The sequence below is a fragment of the Saccharomycodes ludwigii genome, chromosome VI (genome assembly GCF_020623625.1).
Source record: "Saccharomycodes ludwigii strain NBRC 1722 chromosome VI, whole genome shotgun sequence".
Classification (NCBI taxonomy): Eukaryota; Fungi; Ascomycota; class Saccharomycetes; order Saccharomycodales; family Saccharomycodaceae; genus Saccharomycodes; species Saccharomycodes ludwigii.
In genome coordinates this window covers 395,610-420,662 of record NC_060205.1, presented here as the reverse complement: position 1 = coordinate 420,662, position 25,053 = coordinate 395,610, and the positions used below count along the sequence as shown (strand labels likewise).

General features: G+C 31.2%; 13 protein-coding genes and 1 non-coding gene across 14 annotated transcripts; 7 read left to right on the top strand and 7 right to left on the bottom strand.

Moving 5' to 3' along the window:
- Positions 1-47: 47 nt before the first annotated feature.
- HIM1 (Him1p) lies at positions 48-1,754 on the top strand (the record flags this gene model as incomplete). The annotated part of the gene is made up of 1 exon (XM_046079435.1): positions 48-1,754. One exon carries the CDS (start codon positions 48-50, stop codon positions 1,752-1,754), a length of 1,707 nt encoding a protein of 568 aa, XP_045933088.1.
- A 339-nt stretch (positions 1,755-2,093) lies between these two features.
- Positions 2,094-3,194, top strand: MCM21 (Mcm21p; the record flags this gene model as incomplete). The annotated part of the gene is made up of 1 exon (XM_046079436.1): positions 2,094-3,194. One exon carries the CDS (start codon positions 2,094-2,096, stop codon positions 3,192-3,194), a length of 1,101 nt encoding a protein of 366 aa, XP_045933087.1.
- Positions 3,195-3,213: 19 nt separating this feature from the next.
- YFT2 (Yft2p) lies at positions 3,214-4,029 on the bottom strand (the record flags this gene model as incomplete). The annotated part of the gene is made up of 1 exon (XM_046081415.1): positions 3,214-4,029. One exon carries the CDS (start codon positions 4,027-4,029, stop codon positions 3,214-3,216), a length of 816 nt encoding a protein of 271 aa, XP_045933086.1.
- A 359-nt stretch (positions 4,030-4,388) lies between these two features.
- Positions 4,389-6,578, top strand: ERG7 (lanosterol synthase ERG7; the record flags this gene model as incomplete). Its single annotated transcript, XM_046079437.1, has 1 exon — positions 4,389-6,578. One exon carries the CDS (start codon positions 4,389-4,391, stop codon positions 6,576-6,578), a length of 2,190 nt encoding a protein of 729 aa, XP_045933085.1.
- A 28-nt stretch (positions 6,579-6,606) lies between these two features.
- SWA2 (auxilin-like protein SWA2) lies at positions 6,607-8,718 on the bottom strand (the record flags this gene model as incomplete). Its single annotated transcript, XM_046079438.1, has 1 exon — positions 6,607-8,718. The coding sequence occupies one exon, from the start codon at positions 8,716-8,718 to the stop codon at positions 6,607-6,609; it is 2,112 nt and encodes a 703-aa protein (XP_045933084.1).
- Positions 8,719-9,323: 605 nt separating this feature from the next.
- NOP10 (snoRNP complex protein NOP10) lies at positions 9,324-9,503 on the top strand (the record flags this gene model as incomplete). The annotated part of the gene is made up of 1 exon (XM_046081416.1): positions 9,324-9,503. The coding sequence occupies one exon, from the start codon at positions 9,324-9,326 to the stop codon at positions 9,501-9,503; it is 180 nt and encodes a 59-aa protein (XP_045933083.1).
- Positions 9,504-9,765: 262 nt separating this feature from the next.
- On the bottom strand, positions 9,766-9,999 carry DAD4 (Dad4p; the record flags this gene model as incomplete). Its single annotated transcript, XM_046077019.1, has 1 exon — positions 9,766-9,999. One exon carries the CDS (start codon positions 9,997-9,999, stop codon positions 9,766-9,768), a length of 234 nt encoding a protein of 77 aa, XP_045933082.1.
- Positions 10,000-10,542: 543 nt separating this feature from the next.
- Positions 10,543-14,679, top strand: OSH3 (oxysterol-binding protein related protein OSH3; the record flags this gene model as incomplete). The annotated part of the gene is made up of 1 exon (XM_046079439.1): positions 10,543-14,679. One exon carries the CDS (start codon positions 10,543-10,545, stop codon positions 14,677-14,679), a length of 4,137 nt encoding a protein of 1,378 aa, XP_045933081.1.
- A 655-nt stretch (positions 14,680-15,334) lies between these two features.
- Positions 15,335-16,615, top strand: ASP1 (asparaginase ASP1; the record flags this gene model as incomplete). The annotated part of the gene is made up of 1 exon (XM_046079440.1): positions 15,335-16,615. The coding sequence occupies one exon, from the start codon at positions 15,335-15,337 to the stop codon at positions 16,613-16,615; it is 1,281 nt and encodes a 426-aa protein (XP_045933080.1).
- A 166-nt stretch (positions 16,616-16,781) lies between these two features.
- Positions 16,782-16,853, bottom strand: SCDLUD_004574. Its single transcript has one exon. It is a non-coding gene; the product is annotated as a tRNA-His (tRNA).
- A 367-nt stretch (positions 16,854-17,220) lies between these two features.
- SCDLUD_004573 (pepsin-like aspartic protease) lies at positions 17,221-18,672 on the bottom strand (the record flags this gene model as incomplete). Its single annotated transcript, XM_046079441.1, has 1 exon — positions 17,221-18,672. One exon carries the CDS (start codon positions 18,670-18,672, stop codon positions 17,221-17,223), a length of 1,452 nt encoding a protein of 483 aa, XP_045933079.1.
- An 883-nt stretch (positions 18,673-19,555) lies between these two features.
- SCDLUD_004572 (cytosine permease) lies at positions 19,556-21,124 on the bottom strand (the record flags this gene model as incomplete). Its single annotated transcript, XM_046079442.1, has 1 exon — positions 19,556-21,124. The coding sequence occupies one exon, from the start codon at positions 21,122-21,124 to the stop codon at positions 19,556-19,558; it is 1,569 nt and encodes a 522-aa protein (XP_045933078.1).
- A 1,131-nt stretch (positions 21,125-22,255) lies between these two features.
- Positions 22,256-23,305, top strand: SCDLUD_004571 (isopenicillin N synthase family dioxygenase; the record flags this gene model as incomplete). Its single annotated transcript, XM_046076775.1, has 1 exon — positions 22,256-23,305. The coding sequence occupies one exon, from the start codon at positions 22,256-22,258 to the stop codon at positions 23,303-23,305; it is 1,050 nt and encodes a 349-aa protein (XP_045933077.1).
- A 79-nt stretch (positions 23,306-23,384) lies between these two features.
- TFA2 (transcription factor TFIIE subunit TFA2) lies at positions 23,385-24,395 on the bottom strand (the record flags this gene model as incomplete). The annotated part of the gene is made up of 1 exon (XM_046079443.1): positions 23,385-24,395. The coding sequence occupies one exon, from the start codon at positions 24,393-24,395 to the stop codon at positions 23,385-23,387; it is 1,011 nt and encodes a 336-aa protein (XP_045933076.1).
- Between the last annotated feature and the right edge of the window lie 658 nt (positions 24,396-25,053).

Below are 25,053 nucleotides of genomic sequence, written 5' to 3'. Positions count from 1 at the left end.
AAAATCAACAACCATCATTCTAGTATAGTCCATCAAACATATATATTATGATTACATTTGTTAAGTCAATATTCAATAAAACTTTTGAATTTTTACTCGATTCATCACCATTTGAAAATAATTATAAAGTCATTGATTACAATTCAATTTCATACACCACACAAACTACCGCTACTAAGACTGTGTCTGACAATAAACAATATATTCATAATGATAAAATAAAGGTAGATCCAGTTTTGTCAAAATGTAACGACACTAGACTTGTTACCTTTTCCAAAGTATCAGATAATGACAATATCATATTGTTAGGTTCTACCGGATTAACAGGTTCTTTGATTTTGGAAAATCTAACAAAACCATGGATTTACCTACCACCCTTTAGTGATACATGTACCAAAAAGTTCCTGGATAAATCTTTGGGTAATTTTAAACATTGGGGACTATCTCCAACTTTGCCTACCATTGAAAAAACCATTTACTGTTTTAATAGACATATTAAAAATATTCCAGTTTTTACCACTACTTCTAATAAAAGTGCTGATACTGGCGATGACACAAACACCGACTACACTTTTCTAACCGCAAACAATGAATTAGATTCCAATTGCTTTATTAAAATTCACACTGATGGCAATAATAAGAATGATAATAATCATGACAATAAAGAAAACATAGCTGAATGTATATACGGCTTAATTAGAGAAAATATTAAATGCAAAACTTTAAATAACGAAACAATAAATTCAATAGGTAATTTCAAGTTAAATAACACCACACCTGATTCATCCGAAACTCAAGAAACAACTGTCAAGTGTAGCATTACTAAATTGGAATATAATTTATCATTTCAAAAAAAAAATCAACCTAATGAAGAAAAGGAAAAAGAAATCATTAAATTAACTTTTAAATTTAACATTATACAGATTATTGAACCAGACTCTTCTAAATGGAGCACGCTTATTACCAATATTTTTCAAGATAAGTCTCTTGACATTACTTATTCTTCCCCTGTGGATTTAACTATTAAGTGGAAATTCCCCAATTTGCTGAAAATCAATGTGTTGGTATCTGCATTGGGTTCTAATAGCTTTAAGGCAACTGAAGAACAAAAAGACAGAGAGTATGTCGATTACTATTTGAACTTTCAATTAAGTCAAATATTCTGTGATATTGATAAAAATAATATGAATCGTAGCGATAGTGTTATCCCTCCAATTTATAAGAAAATTATTGTCATTACTAGTTTTAATAGCGTCGTTTTAAGCACAACAAGCGATTATTTCCATACCAAGTGGAGATTAGAAAACGATTTATTCACTAAAGTTCCTCATTTAAATCACTTAGTTATATTGAGACCAGGTCCATTAATTGGTTCACACAATAAAGAAAACAATTCCGGCACCTTTTTTTTAATGCAAGAAAAAACTGAGAAGGACAACGGCACAAGTTGCAAATATATGACGAGTCTACTCAGGAATTATAACAAAAGTGCCCAGCAAACAAAGTTGAGTAAATTAAATAATGTCCCAAAGGCTTTTCCATTAGCCCATAATTTGGATTTTAAAACAAAGGTTAGTGAAATGATCGCTGCTGGTGTTTACCATAGAAAATGTTCCTGGATGTTTGGTTATGCAGTCCCAGTTAAAAAAGTTGCCCTACAAGCAGCGTTGAAAGCAATCGAGAGTAATTACATTTCTTCAGAAGGAGATAAAAAGATAGAATTTATTAAAAGTGAAGATATAGATAGGTTATAAGCTGTTTAACTACTTGGGTTTCTCTTTCTTTTTATAGGATAAAATAAAGTAAGTGTCAATAACAAAAGGCGTTATAATAAATTTTTTTAAATTTTTTTTAAATTTTTCTCGTTTTAAAAGATATTATATATATATATATATATACATCTTTCCAAAAAAAAAAAAAAAAAAAATAATTACTATCTTGCAATGTTTTTACCTGATTGAAAGTCAACTTTTAATACCAATATATTCTTAAGTCGTGCTTTCAATTGAACAATAATAATAATATTCAAAATAAATAATCCCGTATATTTCATGACGAATCCAAAATCCTAAAAGTTTTGAATATTATACAGTATGGACGCTGAAGATCTTGAAACTTATAAGCAAGATATAAACGCACTAAATGAAGAAATCCAACTTTTAGAACGAGAAAAAGAGAGATTAACAAAGGAGTTGGAAAAAGAGAAAGAAAAACTTGGATCCATTAATAAAGTTACGAGTAAAATAACAAATGATCATACAGATACAGTTACAAAATGCGAAAACACATTGTACAATAACCTCCCTGAACTATATAAGATACTGAAACCTCCCAATGACACTAGTAACACTTTCTATACTCATACTGATCACAATATTAACACTAACAATGACTCCTTATTAGGCATCTCTACAGAAAAAAACTTGCAACATGATCTACTCATATCCAACTATCCACGAAATGAATCTTTTGATGCAAAAAACCAGCATTTTCCACACACAGCTACCATCTATGAAAACAATACAGCAACTAGAGATGAAAAAGAAACAAATAATACCAAGGAACTCCAAGAACTTATTAATCTGGAAAAATGTTACAGGCTAATGTTTGGTATTACTTTGTTTCCATTAATTGACCCAGATAACTTATTATCAATGAAAAACAGAAATAAAACAATAGATCAATTAAAAGATGTTACAGACACAAGCTCACTATTGCTGGTTGGTTTGAGGCTAGATGTGTTTAACGACTATACACAAAATTTCGAAGCACCATACTATTTGATCTTCAAAAAAAGTTTTAAAGATAACAAGCATTGGGTGATTTTCAAACACACTATACCTACATGTGTTGTGGGAGATGATGAAAATATGGAAATTTTGAAAAATGAAAACATCGGGCCATTACTTTCCTTTGACGACATTTATTTGTTTGGCAAACTAATTTATCAAGATGTATATTATTGGGTACAAAGGAAAACCTTTATTTTACAGTATTGTCAAACTTATAATGGCAACAAATTGACTGAATTAGCATATGATGATAAAGGCTTCACATTTTTAAAATTCAAATACTCAAACCATGACTACAAATTTGAGATTAATGAAAGAAATATCATAACTAAAATCAACAACGAAGATGTGACTAATCAAAAGAAAGGTATCATAGACTGTCTAACTTATGAAATTACATAAATACTGACCAACTAGTATATCATTCGTACAAAAATGAACCAATCTTTTTATTGTATTTGGGCACTAATAAATACATTACTGTTGGACACCCATACCCAAACAAAACACCCAGTATTTTTTCCCACAAGGTATGGTAATAAATGGCTGTAATAGATAGAATTACAATCCAGACACTTAAAACACTAATAATTAAGCACTTTAAAATCAGCCATGGTTTCCAATTTTCTTGCAAAATTTGACTAAAATCTCTAATTTCAAACCAAAAAATTAGACTAAGATTCGTTAGAAAGCAAAAATGACCACTAATATCAAATCCACCCCTCCATTCACCACCATATGTATCCTTGCATTCCAGAGCATCTTTTACACTACCATTACCAACAGAACACGTGCCTCCGGTTAAAATGAAAACATGGTCTATGATAAAAAATAAAATGTAAAGGACAAAATATTTTAATAAAAGTTTTATTAAGTACTCCTTAATTATTCTTAATATATCTGCCTTTTCGTTGCTATTGTAATCCTCCAAGCTCACGTTATTTGCGGTCGGTAAGCAATATAGCAGTTGTTTTGTTTTTCTATACCATATCTTGATAAACATTATCGAAAGGAATAATGTTAAAAATACTTTGTTACCATTGTACGCAAATATTTTATTAATTATATTACCTGGTTCCAATAAATAATGTGTATTTTTCTGCTTATCCAATGAATCCGGACTAAACACCAGAGTGTTGATTATTGTTCCATATATTAAAATGCCAGGATAGATCCACAAAAAATTGGACTTTCCTATAGGAAAATTGGTGATATATTTTTCAAAAAGTTGATACATATCAATTCGTTTTTAGATATATTTGTTTAGCAGATAGTCAAATTATTCTTTCCCTTATAAGTTAATATTTGATTTGTGCAGTCAAATATCTGCTTTTCACTTTTTTTTTTTTTTTTTTTTTTTTTTTTTTTATTTTGCATTTGCAAAATAAATAAAATTTTTTTTAATATGGTATTATTTTTATGAACGAGTACTAAAAAAAAAAACCAAATTTCCAATTTTCATTTAAAAAAAAAAAAAAAAAACTCATAACTTTTTCCTTATTCTTTACTTCTAACTAGCTACTTGTAACATTAGGTGGAACATCCAATGCAAATCACTTTCTAATTAAACCAGAAAAAAAAAAAAAAAAAAAAAAAATGGACCAACAGCCTGAATTATACTCAGATTCATTAAAGTTACCAAAAACAGATCCCACTCGTTGGAGACTTTTCACAAATGAAAAAGATGGTGCTGAATTTTGGGAATACAAAGACTCTGCAAAGGCTTCCCCCAAACAATCAACCTATGTAAAATATCTACTAAATTTATCTGATCTTTCTGAAGAATTGCCAGGATTAAAAAATACAAAAACAGCCAGGGATTCTTGTTATAATGGTGCAAGATATTTTCAACTATTACAGGCCCCAGAGTCAGGTGTTTTTCCTTGTCAATACAAAGGTCCCATGTTTATGACCATTGGCTATATAGCTACGTGCTATATTGCCAAAGTCCCAATTCCTGAACACGTAAAAATTGAATTGGTAAGGTATATAGTCAACACAGCTCATCCGGTCGATGGAGGCTGGGGGCTACATTCAGTTGATAAATCTACTTGCCTAGGAACTGTTTTAAATTATGTTTCCCTTAGATTGTTAGGCCTACCAGCAGATCATGAAGTTTGTGTGAGAGCTCGTAGAACTCTATTAAAATTGGGTGGTGCTATTGGCGCTCCACACTGGGGGAAAATCTGGTTAGCTTTATTAAACCTATATGAATGGGAGGGTGTAAACCCAGCACCACCTGAATTATGGATGTTGCAATATTGGGTTCCAATCCATCCAGCTAGATGGTGGGTTCATACAAGGGCAATCTATTTGCCTGTCGGTTATTTATCAAGTTATGAATTTCAAACTGAATTGACTCCATTGCTGAGTGAAATTAGAAAGGAAATCTACAAAAATACCAATTACGATTCAATTGAATTTTCTAAACATAGAAACACAGTGTGTGGTATTGATTTATATTATCCTCACACTAAAGTTTTAAACATGCTGAATAGTGCTATGGTATTTTACGGGTCATATTTAAGACCAAATTGGTTGTTGAAAAAATCCAATAGCTACAGTTATGAATTAATTAAAAAGGAAATTACTAATACCGATTATTTATGTATAGCGCCAGTAAGTATGGCCTTTAATGCAATTGTTACCCTAATTGAAGAAGGTCGTGATTCAGTTGAATTTCAAAAGTTTTTGGAAAAATTTAAAGAAGTCACTTTTCATGGTCCACAAGGTATGACTGTTATGGGCACCAATGGCGTTCAAGTTTGGGATTGTGCCTTTTTCATTCAGTATTATTTTGTTGCTGGCTTGGCTGAATTACCTGAATTTAAAGAGGCTATTACTAAAAGCTATTTATTTTTATGCAGGTCACAATTTGATACTGAATGTGTTGAGGGAAGCTTTAGGGATAAACGTAAAGGTGCATGGCCATTTTCTACCAAAACACAAGGCTACACTGTATCAGATTGTACTGCTGAAGCATTAAAAGCTATTATAATGGTCAAAAAATCTGCTGTTTACAAAGAAGTTCACGACGAAATCAGTGATGCTAGGTTGTATAAGGCCATTGACATTCTATTAGGTTTGCAAAACATTGGGTCTTTTGAATATGGATCTTTCAGCACTTATGAAAAAATCAAAAGTCCACTAATGTTGGAAAAACTCAACCCTGCAGAAGTGTTTGGGAACATAATGGTTGAATATCCCTATGTTGAATGTACAGATTCTTCAGTGTTGGGGTTGACATACTTTCATCAATATTATGATTATAGGTCCGAAGAAATCTCCAAAGCAATCAAACTTGCTGTTGCTTCGATTAAAAATTATCAACAAGAAGATGGCAGTTGGTACGGCTGCTGGGGTGTTTGTTTTAGTTATGCAGGAATGTTTGCATTAGAGGCATTAAACAGTGTTGGTGAATATTACAATAATTCGAAACATGTTCAAAAGGGTTGTGATTTTTTGGTTAGAAGACAAAGGATGGATGGAGGGTGGAGTGAATCCATTAGAAGTTCTGAAACACATACCTACATAGAAACAGAACAAAGCTTAGTGGTGCAGACTGCATGGGTGTTGATTGGTTTAATATTGGCCGAGTATCCTGACAGGAACGTAATTGACAAGGGTATAAATTTTTTAATGTCTAGACAAGATAAAAAAACCGGGAAATGGTGTTTTGAAGACATAGAGGGTGTGTTTAACCATTCATGTGCTATTGAATATCCAAGTTATAGGTTTTTATTCCCAATCAAGGCTTTGGGATTATATAGCAAACGGTATTTATAGTTATATATATATATATATATATATTTTATTACAAATTGTTGTCCTGTTTGAAAAGTTCCCATGACTTTGTTAATACAATAAAAATACTTGATGCTAGCATTTTATCTTTAGTAGATAGTGAGTCGTTAAGTTTATCTGGATGAGTTTTAGAAATGGCTTTTAAATAGTAAATTTTAACCCTCTTGGGCATCACCAAATCAGTTCCCTTAATTTCAGGCCATGAACTAAATTGCAAAACTTTTGATAATGTTAGCAGTAAGTAACGTAAATCAGTTTCATGGCCTTTACACCAGTCTTGAACTTGTTGTTCAATCTGATCATGCAATTGGAAATTTTCCCTTTCTAATTGTTCTAAACGAAAATTTTTATCTTGAACTCTTTTTAAATTTTCATTGCGGCCAAAAGAATTACTGTTTGTAACAGAAGGGTTTAGACCAGTAGATGCTTTTAATTTAGGGTTTTTAGACGAGAGAACTGTTTTATTTTGTGGTAATACAACTTTTTCACATCTGGATTTACCTTGCATAATTTTTAAATCTGTAATACCAGTGCTAACCAAAGTTTTATACAGGTCATATGCAGCTTTATAGTTATCCATACTTTCTAAAATTTCCGCTTTTCTAAAAACAATCTTCCCCCACATATCTTTATACCTTTTCCCATCACTTTTGGGTATTGTTTCTTCAGGTGAAGCAGTTGCATTGCCATAGTGCAACTCAAGTAACTTTAAAGCTGCATTCGCATTTTCCAAACTTTTGGACGTTTCACCCAATTTCAATCTTGTGGTTACTATATTAGATAATGAAATAATACGTAATGGGTGATTTTCAGGTAATGAGTTCAAGGATTTTATATAATCATTTAAAGATTCAGTATAATCTCCGTTTTTGAATGCTATTGCTGCCTTTTCTTTAAATTCGGTATAACTAGCGTATTCTAGGTCTGAAATATAAGGTTGGTTATGGTTAGATTTGATATTATTGCCTTGATGTAGTGAAGTCTGTTCAAAAGAATCATTAGAAAAATCTAGTAAAATATTCGATTCTGAAGAAGCAGGCAGCGGTTGTTGCGAAGTTGATTTTTCTGTAAGGTTATTACGTTTAATGTTATCAGAACTGATTTCTGACGATATATTATCATCTCTATCGATTAGCAAAGTGCTATTAAAATTATCAATAGTAGTAGTGTCGGAATTTGCTTGATTATTTTTATTATTTTCAACATATAAGTGCTTGCTTTTTTCTCCCATTCTAATAGGCCTGTTGGTATTGCTCGTAAGTACAGACGAATCATCGAAATTTTGTTTCAAGGCATCCAACCTACTATTAATATTACTATTAATATGCAATTTGGCAAAACTATTAACATTGGCAGTATCACGAGAATTATTATTGTACCTTTCATTTTCATCCTCAAAATTTAATGACTGTTCGATCAGGTTTTTACCTTTGTTAAACAAAGATGATGCAATATTAAATAGATTTGAAGAAGTTTCTTCAATTATAGACGGGGGGACAGCATCATTGTTGACACCACTACTCAAGGTGTTACTAGTTTTAGTACGGGTAGGATAAGTTGGTTTTAATTTTTTCATTAAAACATCATAAGTTATACCGTTTTCATAATATTCCAACGCCTTATTCAGTGACATATCATTTATGGACATTAGCCTTGCTAATTCAAAGTCTTTAACTTCATCAGCAATATTTTCTTGTTCTTGTTCTTGTTCTTTTTCTTTTGTTTCCACATACTCTTCCTTCATGTGCTCTGGTTGTAGTGATTTAGCGTTATTATTAGGGCTAGTTTCTTGTGGTCCTAAAAAATCTTCTAACAAATCTGACCCACTATCATTATTTGTTTGGTTGTTGTTTTTGGTAGAAGTAGATATATTGGTATTAGAACTGGAACCAAAGAAGTCGTCTAATAGATCAACGGTATTGGTGACATTAGTAGAAGTTTCAGCAAGTGTATTAGTCTGGACAGGTGTATTTTTATTAGGAAGCTCTTTTTGTTTTAATAAATGGTTTAAAGATTTGCTATTGATGTCGCTACTGTTGTTTTTATCGTTGTCAGTGATGGTTACAGTGTTATGTTGGTCCTTGAATGAATTTAGTAAATCAGAAAATGGATCAGCAGACATGGTATAGATGAGTAGTAATACAGAATGAAGATAATAATAAATGGTTATATGGGCTATTTTTTAGAGTATATAAGCAATTGAGCTGGTTTTATTCTGAATGTAATGGTTTCTATTTCAACTTTAAAGAAAAATGAATAGAAAGTAGAGACAAATTGTTTGCTAGGAGAGGAGGGAAGAAATAGAAGGCTTTTCCGATTCTGTTATAAAGGACGAGTGAGGTGTGGGTGTAGCAAGAGGCGACGGCGGCAGCAGCGGCAGGGTAAAAATAATTAAAAGTAGATTACCCGAATATACAATTAGACAATCTTTTGATAAATTTTAGCACGTGATTTTGATTTGTGATTTACAACTTTTTTTTTTTTTTTCCAGCAAAATTTTCACACCGATTTCCAAACTTTATTTAAGTTTTCGTACTTCGTTTCTTTTTTTATTTTTTTTCTATTTTTTTTTTCTATTCATCTTTTCATTCTAACTTATTTCTTTTTCCTAAGGTGTTTTTTTTTTTTTTTTTTAATTCCCAAATACCCAGTCAATTTTAAAAAAAGAAAACAAAAAAAGTAATTTAAAAGAAGAGAAAAAAGCAATACAAAAAAAATACTTTCACAATGCATTTGATGTACACTTTAGATAACGAAGGTAAGAGGATTTACACTTTAAAGAAAATTACAGAATCTGGTGAAATCACAAAAAGCGCTCATCCAGCCAGGTTCAGTCCAGATGACAAGTACTCTAGACAAAGAGTAACTTTAAAAAAAAGATATGGCTTAATTCCAGGAAAAAAATAACTATAATAAACATATTTATCTAGAAAGAAAAGAAAAGAAAAGAAAAGAAAAGACAGAAAGAATTGTAAAATAGAGAGACATACCACTCAACATGAAAAACTAGTAAAGAGCAATACAGAATGAAGATATCTTCATTGTATGGGTTGTTATTTTTTTTTTTTTTTTTTTTTTTTTTGTTATTATGATTATTAGTTATGAATCTATTTATCTATATATATATATATATTGTTTCTTATTTTTCATTTAATAAACAGATTATATATTATTTTGTAACATTATCGACAGTAGCAATAGTATCACTGTCTTGTAACATTGTTTTGATATTCTGGTGATAATTCTCCATTAAGCCACCCATAATCTGCAAATTATTAGATTGACAAATGTTTATTTTGTGTAATTCATTGTTTACTTGTAGTATACTATCATTAAGCCTTTCCATATTGTTTACTATACGATGTAAGATGTTTATCTGTACATTTTCATGTGGATTTTCCATTATTTTATTGGTATAGTCACTAGTTTTGTTGAGTTATATGAAGGGGTTAACAGTTGATTAATTCAACGAGTTTTTGAATTTCTCAGCATAGTTAATTTTTTTTTTTTTTTTTTTTTTTTTTTACTAACTGTTGATATTTTTATACGTAATTTGGTTGAGATCTCTGCGTGTTTATTAAAAGACTGCGTGCATTTCTAACTTATTTTGTTTGTTTGGTAGTAAACTGAAGGGGTAAAATGAGCATCTCACAGCCTAAGAAAAATAAATAAAAAAGTGCTGAGAATTACTCGTAGAAAGTCTTTCTTTTTTTCTTCTTCTTTTTTTTTCTTCTTCTTTTCTTTTCTCCTCTCAAATTTGACTTTGCCCTGGTATTTATTTTTGGGGGATAATTCTTCACATTCCATACAATCTTAACTATTACCATTATTACTATCATCATTATCCATTACTCAACTTAATTATTCTCTTTCATCATAACAACAACAAAAAAAAGAAAAATAACAATACTAATACCAACCGACTCAATCCATAACTAAATAAATAATGGAAACCATTGATATTCAAAGTAAAGCCTTTGTCATAAGATGGATCAAAATATTACCCTCTTCAACAAACGTTACAGTATCCTGGCAAATTAAACCGCTAAAAAAATCAATTGAATTTGGTATCTATAAAAAAACATTAAATGAATCTATATTTGATAATACCGGGTCTAACAATAACTCCCCAATTGAAAATACGAACCATTCAACTAAAATAAAAACCAAATCACCAAATAATACAACCCCTCCGACTACTTCCACTCTAGTTCATAATAATACTAACTCCTCCAATGCAAGCACCTCAAATAATAATTTCACTATTGTTCCAGATACTAAAACTCTAATAAATAACGTTATTAATCATTCTACTGGTGATCATCTTAATTCAAGTCAACAACAAACAATTTCAACAACACAACATTATCTAAATGAATCTTCTGATGATTCTACCGGCACTGCTGCTAATTATGGCAAAAAATTACCCACCTCAATTTCTGGGGTTCAACAGAAATCTAATGAAATTCCATTTAATGTTAAGTTGCAACAATCGGGATTAAGTAAAGTTAAATGGTATGGTGTCATCCATGGCGATATTTTATTACAAGACAGTTTAATTATTGATCCAAGTGTTTTTGTAAAAAATAACTACAAGCCTATTTATTATGCTTTTGTTATGGATAATTCTTCTTCAAAAACCGTAAAGAAAAGAGTTTTAGTAAATTTTAGTAGTTCAGGTTGTACTAAAACAGTTTCTGGTCCAACTGGCACTCCTAACATTTCTATTCCGAGAAAAGAGCACAGTCTTAATAATGTAAATTCCAATAATCATAATAGTCATCGTCATCATCATCATGTAAATAGTACAGGAGCAAGGGATCATCATAAATATAATAACAAGAATAGTACTAGCAACGGAACCGTAAAAACATCTCCCTCTAAGTGTAAAAGAAATAAATCATTAACAAATAATTCACACAACTCTTCTACCACTAACACTACTAATGCTAACACTACTACTAATACTACTACTACTGCCAATAATAATAATAATAATAATAATAATAATAATAATAATAACAGTATTAATAATAACGGTGTTCATATATCAAGTGTTTCAAGAAGAAATACTTCCAGTAGTAACAAATCTAGTACCGGTAATACCAATGCTAAAGCGTATGACAACAACGGACCTTACACTTCACACAACGGAAGGTATCTACAAGGATACATGTTAAAAAAGAGGAGAAAAAAATTACAAGGTTTTTCCAAAAGACTCTTTAGATTAGACTTTAAATATGCCACTTTGAGTTATTATTTAAATGAAAAAACAATCCAAGTGTGCAGGGGTGAAATTGTTATTAATTTAAGTATAGTAAGCGCTAATTTGAAAAGTAGATTAATTGTTATAGATTCAGGTATGGAAATTTGGGCCCTAAAAGCCATTAATGACAAAGATTGGAAAACTTGGGTCGATGCTCTACAAAAATGTTTTCAAAATAATGACCTGGTGGAAAATGAACAACTAAATTATTTAAAAAATAATAACACTACTATTTCACATTCCACTGCAGTCGTTGCTGATACTGCAGTTAATAATAACGATGCTCATAAAAACGAAAATAATAATACTAATTCTAACAGTAAAAATAATGCTAATAGTAAAAATATTGTCACCAGCACCACCCCTACTACTACTACTCCTCCTCCTATCACTACTAATAATATTGAAACAATGACTAATATTATTAGTACTCCTACTTTGGAATTAAAGAATGAAGGTATAGAGCCAGAACAACAGGCTGATGACATGGATGCTGACTCAGAAGAGGAAGATGGCGATTCTGATAATGTTGATGATTCTGATAATGTTGATGATATTATTGTCTCACCTGGCATAAATATTGATGAAAATGAAAGAAACTACATTCAAGATTATGATAATGATGATGGCGATGACGAAATAATTTTACAAAATTTAGATTCATTACAAAACAAAATTGTACTGTGTATCAAGTTGACAAGTTACTCAAACAACATTGATAGAATATTGTTAAGTAAATATTTGAACGAAATGAATGTTTTGTGTCGACAAGTTACCAACAAATCAAGGAAAACGATAAAAGAAAAACATCAGATTAAAAAGTTGGATGTATCCGATACAGAGGAGTTGCGTAAGTCTATAATTGAAAACAAGGCAAATTTATCGTTAATCAATAAAAATAGAGAGAAAAGTAGTGGTCCTGATAACAGAAATCTTGATAATAATAATAAGGCAAAACATCAATATTTGGGTGTCAATCCTGTCACTAATACAAATGAAAAAAAGAATGACAATTTGGAGTTATCTGAAAGCATTGTAAGTTCTAATAGTCAATATTACGATGCAACTGACGAGTCACCACGTATTATTATGCTAGCCGATGAAGATAATAACAAACTTGCCAACAATAACGGAGATACCCACAGTGGATTAGATACTCCCATCGTTGCCACGTTAGATGACACCTTTCCATTGGTAACTACAACAGCAAATTCTGACGGCGCTTTGCAAAACGAATCGGAAAAAGACAATCCTGCTACTGATACAAAAGATACATTTTCTCCCTGCAAAGAGCAGAGCGTCCAACCAAAAACATCTAATGAGAAGTTGCCCAAAGATACGACAGTTAATGTCAATATTAGTGAAATATCTACTCCAAAAACCATTATTTCGTCAATTCCCTCTACAACTGCACAGGACAAAAGTTCTGCTTCTACTTTTTCAGCAGACAACAGTAATAACAATTCTTCATCGTCGCTACCCTCACAGAAATCCAAACCATTGCCCACTCAAAAGGATCAACTGACATTAGTTATTGATAATGCTAATAAATGGCCGTTAGTAAATGAGTCCAAATCCATGCCAATTAAAACAATTAAGAGAAGAAATGATGTAAAGGCCAGTAACTCTCAACCACCTACATTATTGTCATTTCTACGGAAGAATGTGGGTAAAGATTTAAGCTCTATAACGATGCCAATTACGTCAAATGAGCCAATCACTATTTTGCAGTTTTTGGCCGAAACTTTTGAGTATTCAGAATTACTAAACAAAGCCGTTACTGCTGAAAGCCCAGTGGAAAGATTAGCTTTGGTTACGTCGTTTGCTATATCCAATTTATCACTGCACAGAAATAATATTAGGTGTTTAAGAAAGCCGTTTAATCCATTATTGGGAGAAACGTATGAACTATGTCGAGAAGACATTGGTTTTAGATTTATTGCGGAAAAAGTTTCACATAAGCCACAACAAGTTTTTGCCGTTCATGTAGATAGCATTTTCAATTGGGAGATTAGTTATACTATTACACCTATCCAAAAATTTTGGGGGAAAAGCATTGAATTCAATAACGTTGGTGTTTTGAAATTGGATTTTCTGGATAAAGTCACTGGAAAGGTTAAGGAAACGTACCAATGGAGTGCACCAACTACAATTTTGAAAAACATTATAGCTGGCGAAAGGTTTGTCGAGCCCATGGGGCTTTTCGAAGTGAATTGTTTAACTAATAAATTACGGGCAACATGTGAGTTCAAAAGTGCTGGTGGGTTTTTTAAAGGTCGTTCAGAAGATGTTCACTGTCTATTATTTGACGAAAATAAGTTAAAGACCAAGAAAAAATCGCCCGTTAAAGTTGGTGAAATTGTAGGTACTTGGACCAAAGAATTGAAATTGATGCCTAAAAATAAGATACTATGGTCCTGTGGCAACTTAGTTTCAAATGCTGAGAAAAAATATGGCTTTACTGAATTTAGTGCAAATCTGAATGACATTACTGCCTTAGAAAAGGGCTACTTACCTCCAACGGATAGTAGATTGAGGCAAGACGTTTCTAGTTATGAACTTGGCCATAATGAAAAAGCCGAAAAGCTAAAATTGCAGTTGGAACAAATGCAAAGAGAAAGAAGGAACGCTGGCAAGGATGTCATGCCACACTTTTTCAAAAAGAAAGAGATTGGTCCAAAACAAGGAAATACTTCTGCAGACACTGACGGTGCTGGAGAGGATGTTATAGAAGAATGGGAAATTATCAAAGGCCCAAGTAACTATTGGAATAGAAGAAAGTTAGGCAACTGGGATGGTATTGATGCATTATGGTGAGACCAACAGAATCAAAAGACCCATGGATTTTTATAAGAACATTTTTTTTTTTACTTTAGTAATTTCATGAACATATATATATATATATATGTGTGTGTGTGTGCATCCGTTTGTGTAATTCTATTACCTTTTTTTTTCTTTTTTTTTTTCTTCTTTATTTAATGACTTTATATAGAGTATAAAAATGTAACTTATTGTGCTATTAATTTTAGTTTATCGATGCTTAAACTTGCTGTAGTAATTCAAAAAAGATGAATTAGAAACATCCAATTTTCATTGTTACGCTGTTGTTTATTTTATATATTTTCAATTGTCGGTGCATTTTGTTTGAAGAGGGCTTTTTTTTTTCTATTTTTTTTTTTCTTTTTTTTTTTTTTTTTTCTATTTTTCTATTTTTTTTTTTCTTATTTTTTTTTTTTTTTTCTTTTTTTAATGGTGATGTAGCATATGTAACAACACTTCTCCCCTCAAGAATAAGATTAATTTGCTTTCATTATCATGTGGGTTTTTCCACCAGCAAATTCAATAAAAAAAAAAACTTGCTTTTAAATAACAATCTTACTCTAGCTTTTAGATACCAGTATAAACATTTTATATCTATCTGGGAAAGAGCATCTCAAGTGTAGCGGAAAAAAAAAAAAAAAAAAAAAAAAAAATGCCTAAGGTTGAAGTCACCACCATCTGTTCAGATGCAGAAAACTCTCTGTTCACGGTTTCGTCTAGAAAAGATCAACTAACCCCTGAAGACAACTCGATAATTCTTCCAACTAGTAACGATGATACTTTAACTGTCATTAATAATAATCTTGATACAAACTGCAAGCCAGCATCGGAAAATGGCGGCACGGACACTACCACTATCATCACTACCAACCCGAAAAACCAAAAAAATTGTAACATTAAAATCACAAAAAATGCAACTTCAAATAGGTTACCAAGAATTAAGATTTTAGGCACAGGTGGTACTATTGCTTCAAAGGGTTCAAACTCCTCACAAACAGCCGGGTATCATGTGGATCTTACCATTCAAGAGTTACTAGATGCCATCCCAGATATTTCTGAAATTTGTGAAATAGAATACGAACAATTGTGTAATGTTGATTCCAAAGAGATATCACATGTTCAACTATTAAAAATCTACAAGGGGATTAGTAACTCCCTACAAAAATTTGATGGGATTGTCATCACACATGGCACAGATACTTTAGCAGAAACCACATTTTTCATTGAATCAACCATTGATTGTGGCGAAGTTCCTATTGTCTTTGTTGGTAGTATGCGACCAAGTACCAGTGTAAGCGCAGATGGTCCAATGAACTTGTACCAAGCTATTTGTATTGCCTCCGATGCTAAATCCAAAAATAGAGGCACATTGGTTTCATTGAATGACCAAATCAGTGCTGGTTATTATATTACTAAGACAAACGCAAACTCCTTGGATAGTTTTAATGTTAGACAGGGATATTTAGGTAACTTTGTGAATAACGAAATACATTATTACTACCCTCCAGTGAAACCTCAAGGCATCACCAAATTTAAATTAAACATTGATAAATCAGAATCAGAGGCAGATGCAGATGCAGAATTGTTGCCACCAGTTTGTATATTATATGCCCATCAATCATTCGACAGTACACTATTGGATTTAGTTGCTACTAGGTACAAGGGGATTGTTATTGCTACGATGGGAGCCGGTTCATTACCAGATATTGTAAATGAAAAATGTTTAGAATTAAGCAATATACCAATTGTCTATTCTAAAAGATCAATGGATGGGATGGTTCCGATTGCCAATTTACCTAATAGGTGTTCCAATGTGATTGCTGGTGGATATCTAAATCCTGAAAAGAGTAGAATTTTGCTACAATTATGTTTGTACTCCAAATATTCTTTTGATGAAATGAGAGATATTTTCAATGGTGTATACGGAGGTTGAGGATGTTTACATAACTTTGTAGGTAAGTTGTTGTCTTTTGTATTTTAAATAAAGAAAAAGAATATAAATCACAGTTTTAAAAATAAGAAAATTCTCCTCTTTTCAATATTCTATTGAATATTTAGAAAATGACTGTAAAACAGTAGCCAAAAAATAAAACAATATGTGCCATTCCCAAGAATCGAACTTGGGTTTCATCGGCCACAACGATGTGTACTAACCACTATACTAGAATGGCTTTTTGTTCTTAATTCATTTAAATAGCTATAATACGTTATTTATATGAGATAAAGTTATATAACAGGAAATCATAAAACGTCATAAGAAATCTGAAAAGTAAAATATAATATAAATTTCAAACAAAAAAAATATTTATTTAGCTTCCACTGTACAACTGAGGGGCAATTTTTACAGTATTAATCCAATTATATACATGTACATCGATTAATAATTATTTGATTATCTAGCTGTCACCAAAGAAATATAAAACTATTTTATAGCTGCACATTCCTTTTAACATATAAACATATATATATTTAAAAAAAGCAACCCAACTTTCTCTTTATATAAAAAAAAAAAAGAAAAAAAAAAAAAAATTAGTATGTTTATTTATTAGTAGTGCTGCTAGTAATTTGTTGTTCCACACGTCCATTGTTTAAAACGCTGCCACTTGATTCAGTGATTTTGGCACAACCTAAATCATCAGTTAGAGTCCATGGATTAGAGAAACTCTTTGTATTAGTAAACATGTTACCACCAAGAGTAATATTGGAGGGAGCTGATGTCCAGGAATTGCTATATGATGGAGCTTTGGTGGCTTTAGGGATTTTTTTTCCAACGCTTTGTATACTAGAAACTTGAGCACCTTTAAAATTGGCAACACCAATAGACACTTCATAATTATCTTGATCAAAAACCAAATAAGCCGAAGATAATAATGGGGTACCCAAAATAGCACTATTCATATGGTGGTATTTGAAACCCAAGTAACAAGTGTCGTTTTTAGCGTCGGCAACAAAAGCCATATTGCTCATTGGAACAAAAATATTGAAGCCACCAAAATCATAAACAAAGGAAGTGTTATAATTAATTGAGGCACAAGACAAAGTGTACAGGGAATAGTTGGTGTCCCAAGTAGCACCAACATAAGATGCCATTTTGTCAGCTATAGTCTTGTAAAAATAGGAGAAATCAGAGGTGGTGTCTAAAGAGGCACTAAACAGCGTAGTAGAAAAGGTTTCGTTGTTGTTGCTGTCAGTGTATGCACCAATACCATACAATCCAATATCGTAGCGTCTAGGGGTTTTGTAACCTGCATTCTTGTAAACATTAACAACTGGAACTGTGTATAACTTTCCCAAATACTTGCTGTGATCAACAGCTCCAAATAATAGCTTACCACCTTCGCCACATTGATCATTCAAAAACAATGAAAAAACAGCCGATTTAGTATATTTATTGTTTTTTAAAATTTGTGGCAAATTAACGTATTCATGTAATACGTCGTTATATGAGCTCAATTCGAATAAATTGGAACCTTCACCAGCTGGTAGACCTAAACCCATTACTCCATAAGTGTAATTTGAAGCATCTGCAACGGCAAATGAAACGTTGGTAACATTTACACCATTAATATTAAAGGTATCCATAGCATAATAACCAGATGCATAATCTGTTATTCTGTATGTATTATAAAATGGATCAGAACTGTTTCTAAAATATGTAGAAGAGGCAGTTGTGTCAAATGTACCGCCAGTACAATTGAAAATGTCTCCGGAGCTATCAACTTTTTTGTTACAATACGAATTGTTGGAACTTGGAACAAAGATATCAGCAGTTAATAAGTCGAGAGCAACACCAACTGTTTGTTCTGGCGAACCAATATTCAAATTAACTCCATAAAAGTCTTCATAATTCATAATGGTGTATTCTAACGGTTTACTGGATTTTTTGCTTCCACGTTTAGCCAGTTCATAACCTTTATCAATAATAATGGAGGCATGTACTAATGTGGTTAACAATATTGTACATGTTAAGACAGTTTGGTAGAAATTCATATTGCAATCTATAACTTAAGTGGTATATCCAATATTATTTGAATATATATATATAGAGAGAGAGAGAAAGAAAGAAATAGACTTGATCTTTTTTTGTTTTTGTTTTTGCTTTTTATTCCTGTTTCTTTTTTTATATTTAAAACATAGTAAAATCTTGTGTAAGTTTGAGATACTAAAAAAAAAAAAAGAATATAAAATGTAAAAACACCCACTCATTTGAATTATTAATTTATGTTATAAAACAGTTATTCAAGACAAAAAGAAAAGGAAATTTTCTTCTAATAATTAAACAGATCTATTATTGATATTTTTTTTTTTCATAGTGTTATCATTCCACTTATATATTTGCTTTTTCAGTCTTTTTTTTTCCACAATAGAAAGCTCTACTTTATGTTTTATAAAATATACAATGCTATCCTTTTTTATAATAAAATACCGTCATTTTTGCTCAATTATTATGAGAAGAAATACCTTTTTTTTTTTTTTTTTTTTCCCTCTCATTATTTAAATAAACCAAAGTAATTTGCTCAGTTTATTTATATATACAGATTTCTTTCTTTCTTTTTTTCCTCGCCCAGAAGCGTGTCTATATACTTTTAAATTAACAACGTAATAAGACCTAAAAATATAATAATAAGTGCTCCCAAACTTGACCATAAAACAGCAAGATTCTAGTTCCGTGTAATTTAGATTATTTCATCATCATTATTATTATTATAACTACAAAATTAATAAATAAATACGTACATAAAAGTTGAACCCTGTTTATCAAGCACATCCGTTGAGGGGGGGAGGGAAAAAAAAAAAAAAAAAAAAAAAAAAAAAAAAAAAAAAAAAAAGAGTAATTAATCATTAAAAAATTTAAAATCCTAATAAAAATAAATCATCTCCCAATGTATTTCATTTCAATTGGTCTAAATATCAAATATATCACAAAGGAAAACCCAAACCCCAATTCAAAACCAATATCACCACCATCCTCACCAATCATAGCAGCTATTTCCCCACACCAATATCCTTCGTCCATACCAACTGCGACACCAAAGCCCCCAGTAAAAATAGCAAAGACCCCAGCCAAACCAATGGGTAATTCGGAAAATTTATTCCAAATGCTCACGTCATAAGTGGAAAATTTATTTCTACGGAAGATAAAATGCTCTACGACGCAAATACCCAAATAAACACCAACGAAATAGCCAATAGCGTCCATAAAATTGCTCATAAAAGTAGTAAATCTATAATAAGCGGCAATAGATATCCCCAACGTAATACCATTCCCTGCAATAGTTAAAAGTGGTCTTGGTATCTTAGTCAATGGTTCCCAAAACGCTTGGGTACAAAGTGCAATTGAATACATATTTGGAATATTACCTGAAATCGTAGATAATGCCAAAACTACGCAACAAAATTGGCCAAACCCATGCAATGAATCAACAACCAAAATTCCATAGACCAAACCACCAAAACCATCGTTATCGTATAATTCTTGGTAAACTGGGTTTTTTTTTAGACATGAGGTACAAGCAGCACCCAAAATTGTGGTAAAACAAATTGGAAGGTATAACCCAAAACCAACACCGGCAAATATCTTGGATTTATTAAAATTACGTGGCATGTAACTTGTAAAATCAGCTGCATAGGTGGCCCAGCCAGCAACGTATCCAAAAATCGAACCACCAAAACTTAACACATTACCAGCAGTAGTTGTACCATGAGTCCATATACCGCCCTCAAAATCGTTATTTATTTTCAACCTGGCAATTATAACCAAGAAAACTGCAAAGTTGGGCACCCAACTCCACTTTTCATATAAATGGACAATTTTGTACCCAAAAAAAGTAACAATGATTGTTGCCACAATCAAAATTAAACAGCTTGCCCAAGGAGGACAATTATGAGGTCTGTTTACCATGTTTATTAGTTCTGCTGCGGCAATGGTATTAACTGTCGCCCAACCAACACATCCAATACAATTAAACAAACTAAATAGCCTTGCTGCCAAATTTCCCGTTAGATATCTACTTAACACCATTTGTCTCATACCTAACTCAGCACCAAATAGAGAAAACCAAGCAACTGGGATGGCGCCTAGTGCGGAAAAGAAAACAATAGTCAAAATACTGGTACCGAAATTTAGATCAAAGATTGCAGGACCTAAGGCACCAAGCGCAAAGGACGCAATGTCCATATTGGCACTGAACCACATCGTACTGGCATTCATTATTGAATTGTCTGTTTTTAATTCTTCTGGAATTGGTTCAATACCTATGGTTTCAGCATTAAGGTACTTCATTATTTTTGTGTAGAAGGAATTGGGAGAAGAAGTGGTTGGTTTAGATGAAGCAGTAGATGGTGTGTAATTTGAATTTGTTAGATATAGATTTTTTTCATCATTATAAGGGTCACTGTTAGTGACATCGAGCACTTGTTCCTCTTTCTCTATATCTTTCATTTTAAATTTTTTTTTTTTTATTTTTTTGAGTTTATGGGATTTCTTGTGTTTATATGTTTTTAAATATAATTATATATTTAAAATAATTGGGGAAAAAAAAGAATGAGCTAAGACAAAGGGAATAAAGAAAAGGGAAGAGAAAAGAGAGAGAAAAAGAATTAAATAAACAAAAGTATGTATATATATATATATACTAAAAAAGAAAAAAGAAAAAAGAAAAAAGAAAAAAGAAAAAAGAAAATTTTTTTGACTTCAACTTTTGACACCAGAATTTTTTTCCAAAAAAAGTTTTTTAGCTTTTCTTTTTTTTTTTAGTTTCCACTTTAAAGTTAGATTTGAAAATTTGTGGGAGTTGTTGTATGATGACAATTCAAAAGTAAATTGGCTCTGCGTCTAAAAGCAATAATAAAACAAACATCTTTTTATACGATTACACCCACACAAACAATAAATAGAACAAAAGGGGATAAATATATATATAAAAGGCAGCTGTTAGAGCACTGTCTCTTCCCCCTTTCTTTATTTGTTATATATTTTAATAATTGATTTTTAACAATTCTTGTTAGTTACTCTATTACTTTTATACATAATTCTAAGAATATAAATTTTATAAAATACTTTTATCAATACAGATCTCACTTCAGTCTTATTCTTATACTATTAAAGTAAAAACTATATTTAATTATCAATAAACTGCTTAATCCGATACTCCGTAAAAAGAGGGGGAAAAAACCCCCCCTCGGTATCGGATAACATTGTTATTTAATTTAAAATTTTAATGCTTTTTTATTCACCATGAAAAATACATCAATCTGTACGTACCGATCGGTCAATCTTATTTCTACGTTTATTAACAGCTTTTACATCTATCACCTCGCACAAACTTACGATAAAACTTAAATAACTACAATCGTTATTAAAAGGCTTTTTTTTTTTTTTCTTGTCTTATCTTGTTTATTCTTGATTCACTTTACATTATCTTAAAACAAAACAATTATATAATTTATTCCACTTACCTCAATTTTCTTCTTATTTTAAAAGGAAAAAAAAAAAAAAAAAAAAAAAAAAAAAATTATAGTTTACGTGACTCACTCTTCAAACCAACTGATTGAAAGTACGCAAAAAAAAAAAATGACTTCCAATCCTTTAGCTGTTATCGATATAAGCAAACCACAAGAAGAAATAACACCAGGTTTATTAGCTGCGGCTATAAAACAAGGGTTTCTTTTTGTTGACGGTCATGGAATTCCAAAAGATCAGGTTGATAAACTATTTGAACTATCGAAAGAATATTTCACTACCACTCCGGAAAAAGAAAAACTTAAATATTTAATTAATCCAGATAATAACATCGGCTATACTCATTTTGGTTCCGAACAATTAGATCCAAGAAAAACTAAAGATTTTAAGGAAGGTTATAATTTTGGCTATATTGATTTTGAAACAGGTGAGTTTAACCAATCAAAACAAGATTATTATCGTAGCAAAAACAAAGATATTAAAGAAGATGTTCAAAATCCAATTCCTCCATATTTTAAACAAAACTCTCAACTTTTATCCGATACCATGATCAGATTACATCAAATTGCTCGAGAAATCATGAAACTAATTGCCATATCTTTAAATATTGAAAATCAACAGTTTTTTACTGAAAAATTAAGACCCAAGGAGCCAAATGGTTCCATTTTCCGAATCTTGCGTTATCCATTGATCAGAAATGACGGTAATGATATTACTTCTACCGATGAAGATTTGTTATCTATTAGAGCAGGCGCACATACCGATTATGGTGCTTTGACACTGTTATTTCAGAAGGAAGCACAACAAGGCCTACAACTACAATTAGACGAAGACAATCCAGATGAGTGGCTCAATGTTCCATATATTAAGTCAGCCCACAAAGATATGGCTGCACCATTAGTTGTTAACTTTGGTGATTTATTAAACTTCTGGACTCAAGGTGTTTTAAAAAGCACAACGCATAGAGTTAAATTTTCACCAGGAGAAACTAGAAATAGTGATCGTTATAGTATTGTGTTTTTTGTTCATCCAGAAAATGATGCTCGTTTGGAACCTGTTCCAAGCGATATTGTTAGGAAAGCTGCTAATGGTGAGGATATACCTCAAATAACAGCATTAGAACATTTACAACAAAGATTAAAGGAAACATATAATTGGTGATATATATATATATATATATATGTTTATTTATTTATATAAGTCATATAGCTTTGTAAAGAAGAAGTGGGTGGGGAAAAATCTAAACCCTATCAGAATAATCTCTCAAAACACCAGTCATATGAGTATTTGTAATCTTTGATTTACGTTGCTTCCTCTTTTTGACCTCAACTCTTGTAACTGTACCTTCCTTTTTGACACTGGCAGGATCAACACTAGCTGGTTTCAAACCAAAATCGGTCAATTTACGTGGCAATTCAGCTCTACTAGGTAACTTACACTTTTCCCACATTTTTCTAAATTCTTCATCAATAATATGACCATCCTCGTTTTTCATAGCCAACTGACGAACTTTCGCAGGGGTAACATAATTGTTATACCAAACAAATCTTGCGCTTCCATCTTTTTTCGTCCTCAACACCAAGATTCTTCCTCTTTTCTCTAAATCATCAATAACCTCCTGGCATTGCGGCCACCCATCCTTTAATTCTTTGACACTTATACCCTTAAAAGTAGCTTGTTTTCTTAACAAGTCAATTAAATCTCCCGCAGAATGTACATCGTATATTGAGACATACTGCAACGTTTTCTTTACGGGATCAAATTTTATTTTGTTTATATTTTTTAACAATTGTATAACGTTTTTCGCCTCCGGTGAATTTGGCTTCAATGATAAATAAGATTCAACTTGTGATATCGGTACTGCTTCACCTCTTTCTTGGATATATTCTGTAGCTAATAATAATTTTGTAGATAAATGAGTCCCACTTAAACCTGGCCCATTAGAATTAGTAGTTAGTGTTGCAGATAATGATTTGGAGGGGGATACGGCTTTATCCTCTTCTTTTTCTTTTGTAGTATTTGTTAATTCAACTTTTTCAGATGGGTTTGATTTAAGTTTTTTAGATGGTAGTCCATCTGCAGGTCTTTCAGCCAAATTAGACGAAGCTGTGTCACTTTTTGATGTTCCAACTGGGGTATTTTCTTTATCACTCGTGGCTGTAACAATGGTAGTTTGTTCTTCACTTTTTCTTTTTTTTGGACCTTCAATTTTATGTTTGACTTTATTTAAATTATCTAATAGTGTACTCATTTTGTTTTTTCCTTGTTTTATCTTTTTTATCTTTTTTTTTTTTTTTTTTTTTTTATGAAAGAAGTGGTGTGTTCAATAAAGACTAAATAAAGTTATTGATTTTTTTTTTTTATAAATTATTAATAGATTGCTTTTATTTCAAAAAAAAAATTGCTTATTAAGCATTAACTGGTTAATATTAACTGTTACCCGGGCAATAAGTAATAATATCTTAGCCTTAACTTAGCCCTGAGATATTGAAACTAAAGCCCTAAACATTTTAATTCTAGATTATCAAAGCAAAAAGTAATATAAAATGACGCGCCAGTATTTCCATTTAAATAAAAATAATCAAACGACTCTGATTTCTATAGATTTTTAAACTTTGTGAAACATATCCTATGTATTGACCAGTGATAATAATTAAAAACTTAGAGTTATAATAAGGGGAACTTTTTCTTGTATCAGAGAGAACTTTATATTTGCTAGCAGACACAAAAATAAAATAATAAGATAAACAAAAAAAAAAAAAAAAAAAAAAAACATCTAATATGAAAAGTGCTGGGTTAATCTAAAGTTCTAGGCCTTTGATTTATGTGTAAACTCCTAAAAAAATCAAAATACACAGAGTCTTTTTTTTTTCTATTTTTTTTTTTTTTTTTCACTTGTTTCATACATA